We start from the raw sequence: 19568 nt of genomic DNA, 5'->3' as shown, positions 1-19568 counted from the left end.
TGCTTTTCAAATTGTTAAAATATTGAACAAAAACATTTTAAAATTGTTAAAAATGTTTGAAATTAAAAAAAAAAAAAAAAAAAAAAGAATCAAACATAAAATCATTCTTTTGTGGACCAAAATTTAATACACAAGATGATTTTTATCATGACAAAATGACAAAAAAAAATGGTATAAAAACTAGGGCTGTCAAAATTAACACGTTAATGCAAATTAATCCATCATCATGATTAATCTGATTAAAAATTTTAACTCCATTAACCCATCTGCAGTGTGGAATGACTCTGAAGATCTCTGGCAACACATTTCAGACAGTTTGTCCCAGTAGAGTTAGCATCGCACATGTGCTACTAGGCAATTGATCCAGTAGTGACAGGCAGCAGAACCATCCAATAAAGATGGAAGACAATAAATAGCACAGTTTCCCTCTGGATGGAAATATAAGGACAAAAAAACAAGACGGAACAGTTGTTTCCAGTTGTTATGTTGAAACTGTTGAAGGTGTTTAATAAACATGTTAAATGCAAGTATATTCTCTTCTTTCTTGAGTCTGTTTGCTCATGCAAAATGAAACGCCATTAATATAGAGTAAAAACCAATGATACTTAATCATAATTAATCGAAATTAATCCACAGCAACCCTGTGATTAATCAGATTAAAAATTTTAATCATTTGATAGCACTAACAAAAACACATCATGGACTCATGGAAGAGTGTAGGGTCCTGACACTCGTTCATCTAAGGGTTAAGATGGGTATTTTCCCCCTCTCTTTTCAAATACCATTCTGTCCACATGAGTCCTTTATCTTAAGTGTTTCTGTATGCCCTACACTGCAAAAAAAAAAAAAAAAAAAAAAAAAAGACTACAAACACTCAGATATACCACTATTTCTTGTGGACCTCACAACATAGATTAAAAGTTTTGGGTGAGTGTTTTTATGCATATCTTTTACTTGAAGTGGAATGTTTTCATTTTGCTTTTTTTTATTATTTGGGTTTTATTTATTCTTCTGTATAGCCCTTTTTTTCTTTTTTGTACAGTTTCTATGTCTTTAAATCTATTCTGTATTTTATTCTTCTGTTTTTGTTTTAATTATTCTTCTGTACAGCACTTCGTTTTCGTTTTAAAGTGCTTTACAAATAAAGTTGGATTGGATTAGATTGGATTTTTAACAGCATCACAGTTCATTTTTGTTTAAACACTTGTTTTATTCTTACATTAAGAACATTTGAGTAGTGTGATGATACAGGCCATAAATGAAAACTAAGTGTTTTATGGCTCTTTTGTTGAATTTGAATATAGGGATTCCCTAAAAGGTTGTTACAAACATTACTCACATCTATTTCATTCAAATGATATGACTGAACCTGAATACACTGCCTTGTCTCTAAACCTGATTTCTATATGACGTGACAGTTTGAATCTTAACTGATTTCATAGTAAATACACAAATAATCACATATTTTATTTTATTTTTACCCTGTAAATCATTTTCAGCCATAAAAGCGTTCCCATAGGACTCCACTGATGCAAATGAGGACTTCGGTTCTATTACTAATGTGTGTCTACGTCGCCGTTTTGCTGCTGATTACTGCATTTTCTCCTCTGACCTGAAATATTAATTTAAAAGAGATTTAAATGAAGCTTAATTTCTCTGCAAGTCACTTCGTCTCCGTGGGTTCATTTATCGTTCACCGTCCGACTTGGCATCAATTTTCTAATCAAACTACACAAACAAGGAAGGAAGGAAGGAAGGAAGGGAGAGAGGGAGGGGAAAAGAGGAGAGGGGATGTGCAGAGGATTGATATAGATTTGATAGATTGGGAGCTGGAGGCAAAGAGAACGCCTGAGGGAAGAGCAAAATAAATTGGATGGAGAGAGAAACAGAAGAAAAGAAATGAGAGAGAAAGGCTGCATGAAATTGGACGGAGAGAGGAACAAAATGAGAGATAACAAGCGGAAGACGGGAAGCGCAAATTGAAGGAAAGAGTGGTAGAAAAGTGCAGGATTGAGGTAAATGCAGGGAAAAACGACAAAAGACAATAGTCGGAGCGCTAAGGATGATGGGAATGTAGTTGGATTCTGACAATTCTGTAGTTCTTTTTCCCCAACTTTTTTTTTTTTTTTTAACTGTGTCTGGAGAGAAAATATAACATAGTCAATATGTAACACCTTTGTCTGATTGATTATTTGATTTTTTTTTTTCCTACAATATCAGGTTATTGGTTTTAACCCCTGAGACATTATTTCAGGTAAATGTTCTTCTAGGATTAGTGTCTGTTTCAGGTTCATAAAAGCTGCTGTTAGAATGTGTTTGTGTTCCTTTTCTTCAGTGGTTTTGTTTTACTGTGTGTTTTAGGGTCAAAACAAGTGGAATAACAGAAAAAGACAAAGAGAGGAATTGAAGTTTGACAGGTTTTTTCGAAATAAGACTCTCAGAATAATAATAATAAACTTTATTGCAGACACAGGTCCACAAGCACACAATATACAGAATAAATAGTAGAAAAAGGATAAAAAAGAATAAAAAGGAGGTACAAAAATTAAGCACATTATAAAATATACAAACTATTGCACCAATGCCATCTCAGTTTAGAGGTGAAACGATAGCAGCTTTTTAGGATGAACATCAATTAGAGATTTACGATGTTAAACATGAACTATGAACTGGAACACACTGAACAATAAGGATTTGAAGTTTGGCCCAGTAGCTTTTGTTTTGGGGCTCTTTTTTTCTAAATCAGACTAGATGCTTTTTAGCGCCTGGTTGAACTAAGAGCAAAATCTATTCTCTCAGCATGTTTTTTGAAATTTTTCCCATTGAACGAACAGTTAAATTTTTAGGAATATTTAAAATAAATCATACATTCAGAACGATCGCCACAGACACATTCACTGTAATACCAGATAAGTTGAGTTTCCTTAAAAAATTGGAGTAAACCGGTTACCTTAAAAAATTGAAGTAATGAGTAATGAAAACTTGAGCGTATTAAACTTAAATGCTTGATTTGAATGGAAATGCTATTTTAAGTACAACACACTAAATGCCAAGTTAATTTAACTGAAAATTTGTTGAAATGTCAATTGCTTCGGATAATCAGTGCATTGGACTCATTCTGAGTTGACTTAAATTAAAATCTTTTGCAGTATAAATTGCTTTATGAAATTATTCAACTTAATATACTGCAGCGTGGATGGAAGTTAAGCAGGAAGATAGCTCAGTGTAATTTACCAGTGCAGGAAGTGCTTTCATTTTGGCGAAGCATAAAGATTTTTATTAAACAAGATCTATTCAAGATGAACAGTAAAGGCATTGTTCTTCCTATGGCTCTGACTCATGGTGCAGCTCTACAAAAATACAAAAAGGCCAATAAACACTGACATCCACACATTAAGTCCAAATTAACACTAAGACTACAACCCCGCTGAACCCCTGCACATAAAAAGAACACATTTTCAACAACATGCCCAATACCCACAATCCAATGCAGAGATAAAAGGTGTGGTCATGACTAAAACTGAGTGATTTAATTCCATTTAACTTAAACTTTTTCGTACTTTCAACTATGCCTACAAATTAGTAGAATATACTGAACATTTTATAGTAATGGAATAAAACTTAAATCATTCAAGTATTGTAATTAAAGCATTTTAGTAAATACAAAGTCCAGGCTTACAGTGTTGTAACAGTGTTTTTCAACCTTGGGGTCGGGATCCCACGTGGGGTCGCCTGGAATTCAAATGGGGTCGCCTGAAATTTCTAGTAATTGATAAAAAAAAAATAATAATAATAATTAAAATCCTACTAAAAAAATATATGGTCAGTTGACAGAGACAATCCATAAAAGACATGAAAAACTGTGAAGCTGAAACTGAAACACTGTGGTTCTGTTTATCTGTCAAATGTTCATTGTGGTCAGTTTCAGATGCTGTAGCTCTTTCATAATTCATAGTTTGAGTTCTTGTTTGTTCAGTATTAATTGTCAGCCTTGTAAATACCAGCTGGACTGACTGTACCTTTAGTTGTACCAGGCATTAAAATGAACAAGAAACTGAAGAAAACAAGGGGTGGTCTAATAATTTTTCCACGACTGTATATTACAATAAATAAAGAGTAGAGCAGAACAGACGGTAAAGACAGTGATAGTGAGGGTACAAACTGTAAAACACTATGGAGTGGAAAAGCTGATTTTCTTTTCCTCGTCTTAGCCGATGGGCTCGCTGTGAAAAGCAACCACTCTTCTTCTAAATTAATTAGGAAATGATTTCACATATCATAGCATTGTTATGGATTTCATTCTGCCAATTGATGATCCAATATAAAACGGTCCATAGCTTTGGGAGATTCGCATCTTTAGCCGACTAAGCACTAAAACGATCATTTGGATACTCCGGAGTGTTAACATTTCCACTACAAGCACAGCAGAACTGAGCAAGAGAAGCAGGAAGAACAGATGTAGAATGAGATCAAATAGAATGGAGTCACAGACAAACAATAAAAATAAAGAATAACCAAACTAAATCCTTGACAGTTTCAGCATGTTATGTCCTGGATGTGTTTCAAGGGTCATTATGTCACTAAAACACATAGATTGACTTTGATCGAACAGAGCACGTGCAGAAGGGACCATGTGGGTTTGCAGAAAGGAACAATACTAGGCAGAGTTCAATAACTTTAAAGTGATTATTAATATTATATATGACAAATGTGAGGGGTTTCCAAAAACTTTATATACAATAACATTGAAGAATGCACTAATGATGTTTTGGCTGATAGTCGATACCAGTAGTCACTTTTCCACTGGACATATGCAACAAACTTTACCGATATTTACTAAATGTCAAAAAAACAGAAGTGTGTAATGTCGTTTTTTTCCATTAAATCACAAATGCACTCATTTGTTTATTTATAATTGCGAGATGACATGAGAAGTCATTCCATAAACATGGTGATGAACGTAAATATGGTGTTAATTTACAGATGCACCAATGATATTTTGGCTGACAGTCGATGCCAGTGTTACTTTGTGATTCTGTATTTTGTTTTGGTTGGTTTGTATATAGCTATTGTCAGGGTGCGATTTGCCAAAATAAAAAAAAAAACAAAAACGATGTATTATATACATACTAGCGGCATTGTACCCTTGGTGCCATTGTACAATAGCACCCTCCCTTGGTGCAACAGCAGCATTGCACCCATTCGCCCTTCCATGCTGCAACATCGGGACATCAATCAGACACGCGTCGGACACGCATCGGACACAGAACGTCCATTATAGTAGGATTATATGAGTATTATATCATATGATTATAAATAATGTATTATAATGTCTGTTTTATACAATGTGAACATAATTACTTTAGAATGTTGTAACATCATTGTATAATGTATTAATATATCATGTCAGGTGGAAACCACTTATGTCCAAAATGGTTATTTTTCAGGAAACTGGAAAAACGATGTATATTATAAATAAATGAATGTTCAGAGATGTAGGAAAAAAAAAAACAGGGGGGGGGATTTTATTTATTACCTCCACCAAGGAGGTTATGTTTTTGCCGGCATTGGTTTGTCTTTGTCCATGTGCAAGATAAGTCAAAAAGTTATGGACAGATTTGGATGAAAATTTCAGGAAATGTTGATACTGGCACAAGGAACAAATGATAAAATTTTGGTGGTGATCGGGGTTGGGGGGGGGGGGGGGGGCACTGATCTGCCTTAGCGGAGGTCTGCGCTTTCCAAGTGCTTTTCTAGTTTATTTATTTTTTTGTTCAGGGGGGGCAGATATATACATGGGGGTGTTGTCCATAACTAACACAACTAATGCTGACATGAAACAAAAGTGAAACTTTACATACTTTCAACGTCCAATTCAATATCCATTCTATTTCGTTATTTTACAGTGGATCTTAGATGAAATTTTCACAACTTCTTACTGGTATCCAGTGGACACACAAATGCTGGGCCCCATGAATTTGTCATGTTTACCCCCCCTTTACGGCGTGCCAGTGCATGGGGACATTCACAAATTCTGAGACTGATGACAGTTCAGTTCAGGTGAACGTTAGTGCCAGTAATGTAGGATATAGGTGGAAGAAAACTGACACAACCTGCCTGTTATTTACATTGGTTGGTTGCCCCCCCCCACCAGGATGAAATTCATTGCGCAGAAGTAGGGATGTAAAAACCAGAGGGGGTGACACATGACAGATTAATACAGTGTTTTTCAACCTTGGGGTCACCTGAACTTTCCAGTAATTGATAAAAAAGAACAAAAAACAAAAAAAATTACTAGTAAAAAATATATGATGAGTTGACAGAGACAATCCCAATCCATAAAAGACATGACAAACTGTGAGTCTGAAACTGAAGCACTGTGGTTCTGTTTATCTGTCAAATGTTCATTGTGGTCAGTTTCAGATGCTGCAGCTCTTTCATAATTCATAGTTTCAGTTCTTGTTTGTTCAGTATTAATTGTCAGCCTTGTAAACCCAAGCTGGACTGACTGTACATATCCTGACCAAGGAAAATCAAATTCTCACTTTGTGCAGTAATCTACACCTGGCTGTTCTGCCTCCATCCAGAATAATATACTTCATATAGACTAAATGTGTCTAAAATTAATGTTTATTTGCAACATAGTCTAGAAAACTATTACAAGATCAAAACAAATTAATTTTAGCAAAAAAAAAAAAATGTCTGGGGTCACCAGAAATTTGTGATGTTAAAATGGGGTCACAAGCCAAAAACAGGTTGGAAACCACTGGGTTAATATCGCCCACTGACGGAAAAGATATGTTATACGCTGATACAAATATCAGCCGATAATATCAACATTTATGACTTGTATTGTACAGAACATATTCAGACGTGACCCCTTTGTACTGATTAATATTTGGAATGAGATGAAATAGAATGGAGACCCAGACAAAGACTGATAGACTGACACAGAGGAGAGGAGGCAGCGCTGGGGCAGCAAATTATCTGCACAGCCACACGTTTACACACCAACGTGTGTGTGTGTGTGTCTCTGTGTGTGTGTGTGTGTGTGTGTGTGTGAGAAAAGGTGTGTGGGAATGTTTCTTATTCCATTTGAGCGTCCACATGTGTGCTGGAGATATTTGCTGGCACAACCGTCGTCATATATGCTGACGTGTGTGTGTGCGTGTGTGTGTGTGTGTGTGTGTGTGTGTGAGTGAGTTATTTTTATCCCTCTATTTAAAATCTGCTTGGGGATGCAGAAGTACAGGAAGTGTGCGTCGTCTCACTTTTCCTCCAGCAAGCATCGTTTCTCCCGCTGCCGTACGACCGACCGACCAACCGCCTGCCATCCTCCGTCTCCCATCATGCATCAGTCCCACTTACAGTTTTTTTTTTTTTTCCCTGTCAAACTCCTATTTCTTAATGAAATGAAACAACAGCTGAAAATAAATATCCGGCCAAAACAGATGTGAAATCCTGCCCCTCATCCACACCTCTCATCAGAATCTGTCTGCATATCGCAAACACAAACTGTGACCGCGGCGGAAAACAACCAAACAAAACTGTGTCAGAGTTGAACGGTGACAGCTGAGGTTAAACATGTTTTCCCACAAAGACACAGAGACAGCCATAACAGTGTAAAAATCTAAATGTCATCTTTCAGGACATCCACAGACTGTTTTTTTTTTCCTGTGTTCACTACTCAAACAAAAAATAAACTCCGCTGCTGATCCTATCAACCCTATCAGTCCTAATCCTATCAATGCATATAACAAAATAATTCAGCTAAAATGCAGTTTTTCAGCTTTTCATCATCATCAGATATGATCCATTTGGACATTCAGAGGCTCCGTAGGGAACGTGGAAACACCGTCATCTTCTACAACATTGATTCACCAGTAAAACCCTTGTAGTGACAAATGACAGTGGTTTTAGGCGTGTATTTTTATGTTCAGTACATGGTGTATTTTACTATTGCTTCAGTTTTCTCCATTTCAATATGACAAACTTCAACTTGAATCAGTAAATTAAATATAGGAAAATACTGGATTTTCACTGAAAAAAAATAGAAAATAGGGAGGATAATATTATCATAAATGGTGATTAATCACTGCGGAAAGGTTAAATGTAAAAACAATAAATAAGAATAGCTCTAGGTCTTTAAAGGTTTATGGTTATGCTCTTTAATTATTCTAGTAAATTTCCTATGGTTGTTTTTATCCTTCATCCTTTTTTAATCAGATTTTTTACCTTAAAATTCCTTCAAATATTCTTCACTATTGATGGAATTTCTTGTTCTTACCAACAGTTTCTTGTTGCTTTCTTTACAATATATTTAATTATTTTTTATTTTTTTGGAAGATTCAACAGAGGTTGAGTGAAATGACCTTGAAAAAATCCAATAACTCAATAACAGCTGTTGGTTTCCTGTTGGTATCATACAGGCGTCACTCATATCATAATCATAACCCACTTCTCCTCTCTCTCTCTCTCTCAGGTATATCCACGCCCTCTACCTGGGTGCTCAGAGCCGTTGGCATAGCAACAAGCCCCGTCGCCATTTCCACTGGAGGCTGATGTTTGAGAGCGCTGACATCACCATGCTCCGCCTCCTGGAGGCGTTCCTGAAGTCGGCACCGCAGCTCGTCCTGCAGCTGAGCATCATGATCCACGGAAACGCCGTCCTGCCGCTGCAAGGTGAGAAACAAGCTCCGCTTCCTGAGCTGTGAGCAATTAAAACAGGTTCAACATGTACCTGAACATCCGCAGTTTAGAATTTATTAGAAATAGTGGGTTTGATGTTATTCAGTCAAATCAGATGCAAATAAAAGCAAATGATTTATTTTGTTTATTCTTAACAATAAAGAAAAACAAAACTAAATTCTTGACAGTTTCAATATTCAAGTTTTAAGGGTCATTATGTCGCTAAAACATCCAGTTTTGACCTTGATGGAACAGAGCATGTGCAGAAGGGAACATGTGGGTTTGCAGAACGGAACAATACTAGGCAGAGTTCAATGACTTTGAAGTGATTCTTAATGCAATATATGACAAATACACAGGGTTTCCAAAAACTTTATATATAATAGCATAGAGGGATGCACCAATGATATTTTGACCAATAGTCGACACCAGTAGTCACTTTTCCATTGGACATCTGTGCCAAACTTTACCGATATTTACTAAATGTCAAAAAAACAGAAACGTGTACTGTTGGTTTTTCCATTAAATCACAAATGCACTGATATATTTATTTATAACTGCGAGATGGCACGAGAAGTCATTCCATAAACATGGTGATGAACATAAATATGGTGTTGATTTATAGATATATTCATTGTTATTATATATTACCCCTCTATCCTGTACTAAATTAAAATAAAGATTCTGTTTCCTGGTGTGTCCACACATACCGCACCATGGTTTTTTTTAAAACTCTTCTTCTTCGCTTGTTGTAATGTCCGTCAATATCTGTATTTTTTTTATTCACATGACTGTAGTTGCGGAAAAAGGTCTTTCCATTGCAGTTTTGTGTGATATACCAATTGCAGTACGCCCAAAAAAACACCTCTTGCCAGCGCAAAAACTTGTAATCAAAAAACAAGAGTTTTGGCAAAACTGTCATTTTTCCATTAGGTAAATTTTTATGCACATGTTATATTCACACAATTTGAAGGTCAATGGAAAAGCGACTAATGTTACTTTGTGTTTCCATATTTTGCTTTGGTTGGTTTGTGCGTAGTTATTATTAAACATCCCTAACTTTTTGGAAAACCCCTTTAATATGACACATAACAGGTTAATATCTCCCACTGACAGAAAGACATGTTATATGCTGATACAAATAATGGCCGATATCAACAAATATCGGCCGATAATATCTACATTTATGACTTCTATTGAACAGAACGTATTCAGATGTGACCCCTTTGTACTGATTAATATTTGCATCATGATCTGTTGTTTATGTCATTAACTGGAACAGACTGAGGTTCAATTGATTTATTTAATGATATTACATTGAATGAGTTGCTAAGGTCCTCACTTTGGTTTTATTAGACTGTAGCTGTGTCACAGAGGTTGCATGTGTGTGTGTGTGAAAGAGTAGGTGTGTAAGTGTGTGTGTGTGTGTGTGTGTTGGTACGTATCAGTAGCTGGCCTATGCTTTATTCATACAACTCTTCAAGAGGCAGATTGGTGTTTGATGAATAAAACAAAGCCTACACTCAGTCGCTCTCTCAAACACACACACACACACACACACACACACACACACACACACCTGGGAGAACACAAGTCAAGTGTCGCACACATAAAGTACACAAAGAAACACACACTCAAATAGCAGAAAGCTCACATACACACAGACATGTATCCTGTATCTGAAATATGTGTCACTTTGTGCATCTATGATGTCAAATTTGAATATGTAATTATACCATTAAACCCAGTATAAATGACTGGTTTACAATTTTATTTCGAGAAATTATCAGCTTCAGAGTTTAAATGTGCTAAATGTTGCATATTTTAATAAGATTAATTGGAAAACAAATGACAAAAGTGCTGGTCTGCTGATGTTTTCAATATATATGATAAAGTGTTAGAATAGAATAGAATAGAATAGAATAGAATAGAATAGAATAGAATAGAATAGAATAGATCTTTATTGTCATTGTCCATTGTACAACAAAATTAAAAAGTGCGATCCTAAAAGGTACAATCCTTGACATAAAAAAACACACATACACAATCACATTTGCATAATAAATAGATTAAAAGGTAAAAACTCACAGACACAGTTACATCCTATTACATATATATTATTTTTATGTACATTTATATAATAGATTTATAAATGTTCCACTGGAAAGGACCTGTAAAGTGACTGTATTGTAATGTGCAGTGTTTTGAAGTACATCTGGTAGCTCTGAGACAAATTTTCCTTTTTGAGTAAAACCCATTTTCTCATTAATTTTCAAATTTCACATTTTGATCCAAGACTATGACCCAATCCCAATTTACCCCTTGCTCCCCCGCCATACCCTTCCCTCCTTTTTACTTTTAAATTAATTTTAGCTTTAGTTGGACCATAAGGGATTATCCAAAATAAGGAGCCACTTTATATTGAAATAAATTTTTGGAATGGCAATCAATTAAAGTTAACTCTCTGACGGGACATGACTGTGTTTGGACCCTAGCATACTTTTCCTGTAAAAACTACAGCTATATTTGATTTCATCATTAGCACAAAAATTTTTCAAATAAAAAACTTTGCATTCTGTTTTCACTTACAATTTTTTTATGTTTCAATTTTACTACTTTTTGGTGTTAATTCTACAGTCATTTTTTACAGTGTAGTCAAGGACACTCAGGATTATTTTCCTGCATGGCAGAAGCGTTAACCACTATACCACCACGCCGCCAAACTGCATTTTTAGCGTGAATGCTTTTTGTCGCTCATGTGGAGAGACATTTATAGACTAGGTTCAGATATTCTCCACGTTACTATGATTATTCCAGATTTTTCCGACTGCTCTTATTGTCCGTTCACATCATGCGCACTGATAAAACATGGCTCCTTTTGTGTAATCAGTCAATCAGTCAAATTAATCTCATATCACCATTACCAGTTAATAAGTCCAGTCATCTGCGACTAAATCCCAAACATATGCCTCTTGCGGTTTCAACAATTTTCAGGATTTTCGTGGCTTAGAAACTGTGATGATCTGCATCTGTCTCCATAATCCCTTTAATTTTGAGAACATGTTTTATGTTTGACTTTCTTAAGATACTTTCTCTTTTTTCCTTACATACTTATATTTATAGAAATCTGCTAAATGTTTCCCCAGAGGCAGAGATCTTCAGATTCCAGTAGTAAACATATTTCAGAGCCAAAAAAGAGCACACATTAGAACTACACATACATGCGAGGCGTTTAAAGTATTATTTTGAGATTATATTATGAAAAAAATGTTTTCAGATGATTAAGTAGAGGTGTAGTGGGTCTTATCTGGTTCATTGAAATAATAAAAAATAGAGGTTTTTGTGTATTATAAAGATGACTCAAACTTTCTGGTTCAAATATGGCTTTAATTTGAAGTATTTTCATTTGTATTCCTTGCATAAACTTAAAATAGAAGAGGCTAAATAATATTAAAATGTCTTTAAAGAGTGTTAATTTTTCAGACTTGTGGAAATTAAGATTTTATGAATAGTCTTTTGGACATTCGAATGAAAAATCTCAAATTAATTGGTATTTTTTTAGAATAACTTTGTGTAAAATAGATCAGGTTATTGAAATTAAACAGCAATTATATATATCATTAAAACAGTCCTCATCCTCAGTTAAACGTTGGGTAAAATTGTCTTTAATTAATGTATAAATGCAGTTTTTTTTCAGGTTTTGTAATGCTGATCTCACATTTTTTATTTATTTACTTTTTTTTTACTTTTTATGTTGTGTTTTTACATTTTTACCAGGTACAATTGAACATTCCCTGAATGAACAATGAAAATAATGAAAACAATGGAAAGAGAAAAAGGGGAAAAAAACAAGAAATACACAAAGTTATTTAAACAACTTCAACAATGTAAATGAATGTACATAATAAAGAAAAAAAAGAAATACATGCAGGTATTGTTACACAACCGTACTAAGTTTAATTTTGAGTTGCATATTTTGTAAAATTATTTAAATAAGTGCTAATTCTAACAATCCTAAACTATCCACATAGAACCATAGTTTTTATTCATATGTGTAATTTATACAGCAGATTGTGTTTCCACCTGCAGTGAAATCTAAAAAAGAAATGAAGTTTTTCATGCTTTATTTTCAAAGAATTTAAAATACTACCTGTAGAGGACCAAACATAAAGACCAGGACAAAGGTGGTAAAATTAGGAAAAATGATAATTTAATCAAGTTAGAAAAATTATCAGAAAAAAAGCTCCAAAAAATGTCAATTAACAAAATGAACAAAGATGGGCCCAGCTGAGGTCAACTAAACCATAACTGCAACAGGACAAAACTGACCTAACCAGACAATGAACCAAGGTGGGCTTAAATAGAAAGGGACTAACCCATTACACTAAGAAACTAAACCAAAGCAAACCATTAACTTAGTCAAAATAACATACAAAGCAAATAAGCATAACTAGGCACAAATACTGTGTGAAATAAATGTGATTTAAACCAAGAATTTAAGCAACTAAATTAACGCAAAGAAACAAACAGTGCCCCACCACCCTACCCCCACCCCTCTCCTTAAATAATGGCCAAGCCCACTACTCTGGTCTTTTTTCTGGGAACTCCAGAACAAGGGTAAGTAAATAATTCAAACATCAACTAGCAAACAAGCTAGCAAAGTTTATTTATATAGCACCTTTAACAGACAAGAGAAGTCACAAAGTGCTTCACAAAAGAAAATAAAATATAAATAAGACAATCAAATACAAATAAGAACACAGATAAAATTACAATCATAAAAAGGTAGAAATTTAAAATAATAGGTTTAAGTAAGTAACTAATACGTGTGCGCCTAAATTAGCATGTTTAAATAAAATACTTAAACTAAACCCTGTGATGTAATTATTAACTGTAATTTAAGAAACAAAAACTCATGAGATAACAAAAACTACTAACATAAGGTTGTGGTGGGTAAGGGATCCACCACAATACTCATAATGCAAACGATAACTTACGAACCCTCTTCCTTTTCAGTTCAGCCTCTCTTTCATTTTGTGATATTTTTGTTTTTTCTTCTGGTCCCTTCAGGTCTCTCAGCCTCGGCGTCCCTGGTCTCTCTGGCCTGGATGATCGCCTCCTACCAGAAGGTTCTGCGGGACTCTCGTGACGATAAGCTGCCCATGTCCTACAAAGCCGTGATCGCGCAGATGCTGTGGCACTTCTTCACCATCGGGGCCAGGACCGTGGCCTTCGCCCTGTTCGCCTCCGTCTTCCAGCTCTACTTCGGCATTTTCATCGTCAGCCACTGGTGCGCCTCATGTCACCAGAAACCAGCGAGTTTAGAAACATTAACAAATAACACGCCAGCCATCTGTTGTTCAACAGCAGGCACGCCAACGGGAAGATTATTTAAGCCTCTTTAAGCTTTTTAGAAGTCACTTAATGTGATTTCAGGGCAAAAACAATAAATGATACTGTTTTTTGGGAAACATCTTTAATATTAAAAGATGTAAATGTTTCATTTAAACATAATCTTCCATATTTTTCCTCTAATTAGCCAGATTAACTCACAACAAACAGCTCGGTGGGCTTTGCAAGTTCTTGCCCTGAGGAACTCCACTTACTAATTATTAACCCATAAAGACCCAAACATCCACTGGCAACTAAAACTATCCAGTCATTTAAACTGTTTAATACCTGTTGATCCACTAATCCTATCAATGCATGTAAATAATTTGTGTAAAATACAGTTTGTCATCTTTTCATGGTCATCAGATATGACCCATTTGGACGTTCAGAGGCTCTGTAGTTACCATGGAAACACCGTCATCTTCTACAACATTGATTCACCAGTAAAACTGATGGAGTTGGATCAGTGACAGTGAATGGACACATTTGTTTTATGTTCAGTTAATCCAATCCAATCCAACTTTATTTGTAAAGCACTTTAAAAACAACCACACTGGACCAAAGTGCTGTAGAGAAAAATCAATAAAAAAAACCAAAATAACAGAGTAAAATACAAGAATAGATAAAAAAGACATAGAACAACTGTAAAAAAAAAACAAAAAAAAAAAGAAAGAAATAACTTAAAATACAGAAGAATAGATAAAACCTATTTAAAAGAATAAAATACAAGAGTCGATTAAAAACATAAAAAGCTGTACAATTAAAAACAACAACAAATAAGAACAATAACCAATACCAAATACAATAAACCAATACCAAATTAATGATAGAAACCAACCAAGAAAGAAACCAAGTTAATGATAGATGTTATAGAAAACCTCACTTTTTCTTCAGTTTTGTCAGTTTCTGATATTATAACCTTCAACTTTAATCTGACCTTTAATGAACATTTACATGATCAGTGAATTAAATATAGGAAAAAATCTGATTTTTACTAAAAAAAAAAAAAAAAAACTAAATGCAGAGGATAATATTATAATAAATGATAATAAATCACTTAAGAAAGGTTCAATACAGAGAAAAATTCATTCCTCAAAAGTAGCACTGGGTCTTTATAGGTTAAAGTCGCCTTTAATGTGATAATTTATAGGTTTATTAAACTGTGCAGATCCAATACGGTCTGGTCATACACATTCATCCTCTGCTTTATTCTCAACTGCATATTTGAATAATTCTACAAAAAAGTCAGATTACTGTATTTTATAATGTGTTGAAAGGCATAGAGTCTATAGTCAGATCATCTATATATTGAACTGATGCTAATTTAATTTAAAATATGAAACATTGATGAAACCAGTTGAATCTAATGTTGTCTTTTTAACTGCATACTCACAATTACCTGCTGTCAAAATGTAGATTAAAGTCTACTCTATTTAAGAAGCATTGTCCATATAACTATATTTACATAAAACCCAGCTATACATAGGACCACAGACTGTATATCCTACTGACGTTCAGGTTGGCCTGTAGTGCGTCATCCATCCATCTTCTTCAACTTATCCAGGTCCAGGTCATGGGGGCAGCAGCCCAGACTTTCCTCCCCCTGTAATGCTTCAATAAGATAAAAAAAAAAAAAAAAAACTTGTCCAAAAAACTTCAACAGTTCAAAATGATCTTGATGTTACAACTTTGAGCAAAACCACCAACGAATTAAAGCTATGTATCCACAGACTGTGTCATCCAACAAATAAAGCATAGAACTGTTTAATGCCACATACATCTGTATTCGGGCAAGTTTTCTCCTTTATATAAAAAATGCGTAGTCAGTCAAAATAACACTCTTATCATTTTCACGTGTTGCATCAGCTGATAGTTTACATTATAGCCCTGTTAGCTTAGCTCTGTTTTTAGACAGAAAACAGCAAAACCACACATCAAATGTTTTCTGATCCAGCTGTTTCTGAAAAAAAAAAATTATTTGTGTTTTTAGGTTCCTGCACCAAATTTCACCAATATTTTAATTTGCTGACAAGGCCCTATTAACACAAGAAAAAGTTAAAACAAATACAGTAAAATACTTAAAATAGAATATATTAAGAATAATTCAGGTCTATGGAGTTAATTTGCTGAATTATTTTGTACCTTAATGTCTTTCTTTCTCATGTAAATGTAAGTAATAATTGTTTAGTAACTCACATTGACAGAGCATCTATTTTCTTTTTAATTATTATTGTGGGTATTGTTTTTGGTTCAGTTTGTTTCTTTGTTTTTTAACACCCTAGCAGCAAAACTACTGGTTGAATTCATACCAAATTTGGTTTATAGATTGCCAGTGACTCAGAATAGATCTGATTACATTTTGGGAAACATAAGTCAAAGTTACAATTTTTGATGAATTTTTGAAATCTTTTTTTTTTTCCCCATTTACTTATAATGGGAGAAATTTCAAATGTCTATAGCAGTAAAACTATTAGTTGAATTCATATCAAATTTGGTTTATAGATTTCCAGTGACCCAGAATAGATCTGATTACATTTTGGGAAAAGCTGGTCAAAGTTTAATTTTTTTATGAATGTTTTTACATCTTTTTTCCCCATTTACTTATAATTGGTGAAATTTCACATGTCTGTAGCAGCAAAACTATTGGTTGAATTCATCCCAAATTTGGTTCATAGATTACCAATGACCCAGAACGGATCTCATTACATTTTGGGAACAGTAGGTCAAAGTTCAAAGTTTTTATGAATTTTTAAATTCTTCCCATTTACCTATAATGAGCGAAATATGTGCGAGGGGCGGGGTTTGTTGTGCCTGGCATCACTTGTTGAATTACTGAGTCAGGAGCAGTTAAAATTAGACGTTACCTCTCTGCTCCTTTTCAGTCATGGAATGTGCAAAGACAGCCATGTTTGGATGATGCTATAGGTTTGTTTATTTGTTTATTTGTGTTGTCTGTTGTGTTCCAGGTGTGTGATGACGTTCTGGATCATTCAGGGAGAGACGGACTTCTGCATGTCGAAGTGGGAGGAGATCATCTACAATATGGTGGTGGGCATCATCTACATCTTCTGCTGGTTCAACGTTAAAGAAGGCCCGAGCCGGTTCCGGATGACCGTCTACTACTCTGTGACGCTGGCCGAGAACGTGGCGCTGACCGCCGCCTGGTACACCTACCGCGGCTCCCACGCCTCCGACTCCTCGGCCCTGGTGGTGGTCTGCCTGGTGGCCTGCAGCTTCGCCCTGGGGACCTTCTTCATGCTGGTGTACTACTGCTGGCTGCACCCGGACGGGCCCGTTCTGGGCTCGCAGTGGGCCGGCTGTGTGGACGAGGGCGTGGTGGGGGCAGGAGGGGTGGCGGGAGTGATCGACGCCTGCCTCACGCCGTCCCAAGGCTCCCAGACGGACATGGTCATCACGAGTCCACCCAGGACTCTGCCCAGGACTAAAGACCCCGGGGATCCGGTTCCTGGGGAGCGAGACAGGGAACGGGACAGGGACAGCGTCCTGCCGGTGTTCCAGGTGCGTCCCTCCCCTTCCTCCTCTCCGGCGCTCCTCCACAGGACCTCCTCCTCGTCCCGTGCTCAGGAGGGCCCCGTGATCCGGATCGACCTCCCCAGAAAGAGATACCCGGCCTGGGACGCGCACTTTATCGATCGACGTCTCCGCAAGACCATCCTGCTTCTGGAAACCACATCAGCAGTGAGTCCAAGGATCCAGTACAGGAGCAGCATGATGGGCAGCAAAGAGGTGTTAGAATACGAAACGACTGTGTGAGCCGACGGGGCTCTGAAACCTCAACGCGCAGTCTGAGACCAAGGCCCAGTCCAGGACTCTCTAACCCGCCAGGAGAAACGTGGACAGGAGACATGAAGCAACACTTTTTAAGAAAAAGGTTGTTCAAATGTGATTGTAAAATGTGAAGCGCAATCTGGGACCCAGGCTCTCCCCTTAGGACTCGGTCCAGGAGTCAGTAGCATGAACGAGCCACGGGACGTGAACAGAGTAACACTGAACTGGGATAATCCTCGACTTTTCTAAAAGCTCGGAGCTGAGAATCTAATCTTTCATCCTGGGACCAAGGAGTGTTAGATGTAGTTTCACGGTCAGTAAGAGAGGTAAATGAATTAAAAAAGCAGCAGAGTTTGATTTGGATTTAGGAGTGCGGTGCATGAATTTGAGCCTCGGACTCTGGAGACCAAACAGAGACTTACTGAGAGATATTTAGGGACAGAATGCTGGGAATTTCAGTGGACATGTGGTCATTCGGTTAAAAAAAAAAAAAAAAAAAAATCTGTCAGAGTATGGTGACTCATTACCCGTGACATGTTGGTTTATGATGAGACATCCGGAGGTCTGGGTTCAAACTGGGCTGAATTTGGATGAAAAGTTGTTTTTTAGTCAGAAATCAGTTGAGTATTTCTGTATGACGCACGACGTAACTACAGTATGAAATATATGAATAAAATGTGAATGAAACATGTTTATATTTACCCTAGTTGTCTCACTTCTCGACTAAATTCAGCACAGATTGAACCCTTTATAGTGAAAGAAACACTGTCGGTGACTTCGAACGGTTTACAGAAGACAGAAAATAACTCAATTGTAGTCCAGTCCATGCTTACAGAAGGTTGCATGTCCCGTCAAAATGTATGAAAACAGTCTCCTGAGCATTCTCTTCATGGTGTCCGATGAAAAACAGAATTTACGGGACCTGGCTAACATGTGACCTCGGCTCCGTAATGGATCATATGAAGAAACGCCGGGCCTAACAGCAACATTCACATGTTCTACAGAAAACAGCCATAGAAAAACAACCTAAAATGCTCTCAAATTTCCCAGTAGAGTGCTTAAGTCCTACCCCTTCCACAAGAGAAAAACTGTTTTATTCTGTTGAAATCGCACCAATATTTACACATATGTGTGTCAACTTAAAAATCACAGTTCGGCATATTTTTAGAAACCTTTCACTACCAAAACTCATCATCATCTGTGTCATCATCGTGTTTTTTTCCTTCCACAAGCTGCTCAGAGATGCAGAAGATGTCTAAGCAGCTTCGACATGGCCAGACTTATACTGTTGTTTATCTGTTTTAGGGTCAAAACACTGTAATGCCTCATCAGAGACAGAGTGAAACTTCAACTGATTGCCATTCCAACATTTATTTCAGTATAAAGTAGCTCTTTGTTTTGGATAATCCCTTATGGTCCAACTAAAGTGAAAATGAATTTAAAAGTAAAAATGTGGGTCATTTAGCTACACTATCTGTCAAATTGTCTCTAAAATGTCCCATCAGAGAGATTTTGAATACCCTTTAATAGTTTTCCCACTCAAGATTGTGCAAATATCAAGGTGTTTTTGGAGCCAAGAGATGCAGTTCACTGAGCTGGTTTCACACCAAATTAACTTGTATTTCATTAGATGTGCCATTATACATGTACAGCAGGGTATCATTCAGACAGAATTAAATAAAAAAAAAAAAAAAAAAACA

General features: G+C 36.1%; 1 protein-coding gene across 1 annotated transcript in view; it reads left to right on the top strand.

The window, feature by feature from the left end:
• LOC115423121 (XK-related protein 7-like) overlaps positions 1 to 19014 on the top strand; it is a 170174-nt gene extending 151160 nt beyond the window's left edge. The window contains exons 2-4 of the mRNA XM_030139853.1: positions 8483 to 8682; positions 13759 to 13978; positions 17046 to 19014. Of these exons, the coding sequence (XP_029995713.1) occupies positions 8483 to 8682; positions 13759 to 13978; positions 17046 to 17853 (1228 nt within the window). The 3' untranslated portion in view covers positions 17854 to 19014. The remainder of the gene's footprint in view (positions 1 to 8482; positions 8683 to 13758; positions 13979 to 17045) is intronic.
• The last annotated feature ends 554 nt before the right edge of the window (positions 19015 to 19568 follow it).

The sequence above is a fragment of the Sphaeramia orbicularis genome, chromosome 7 (assembly GCF_902148855.1).
Source record: "Sphaeramia orbicularis chromosome 7, fSphaOr1.1, whole genome shotgun sequence".
Taxonomy (NCBI): Eukaryota; Metazoa; Chordata; class Actinopteri; order Kurtiformes; family Apogonidae; genus Sphaeramia; species Sphaeramia orbicularis.
This window is presented reverse-complemented; position numbering and strand designations above follow the sequence as displayed.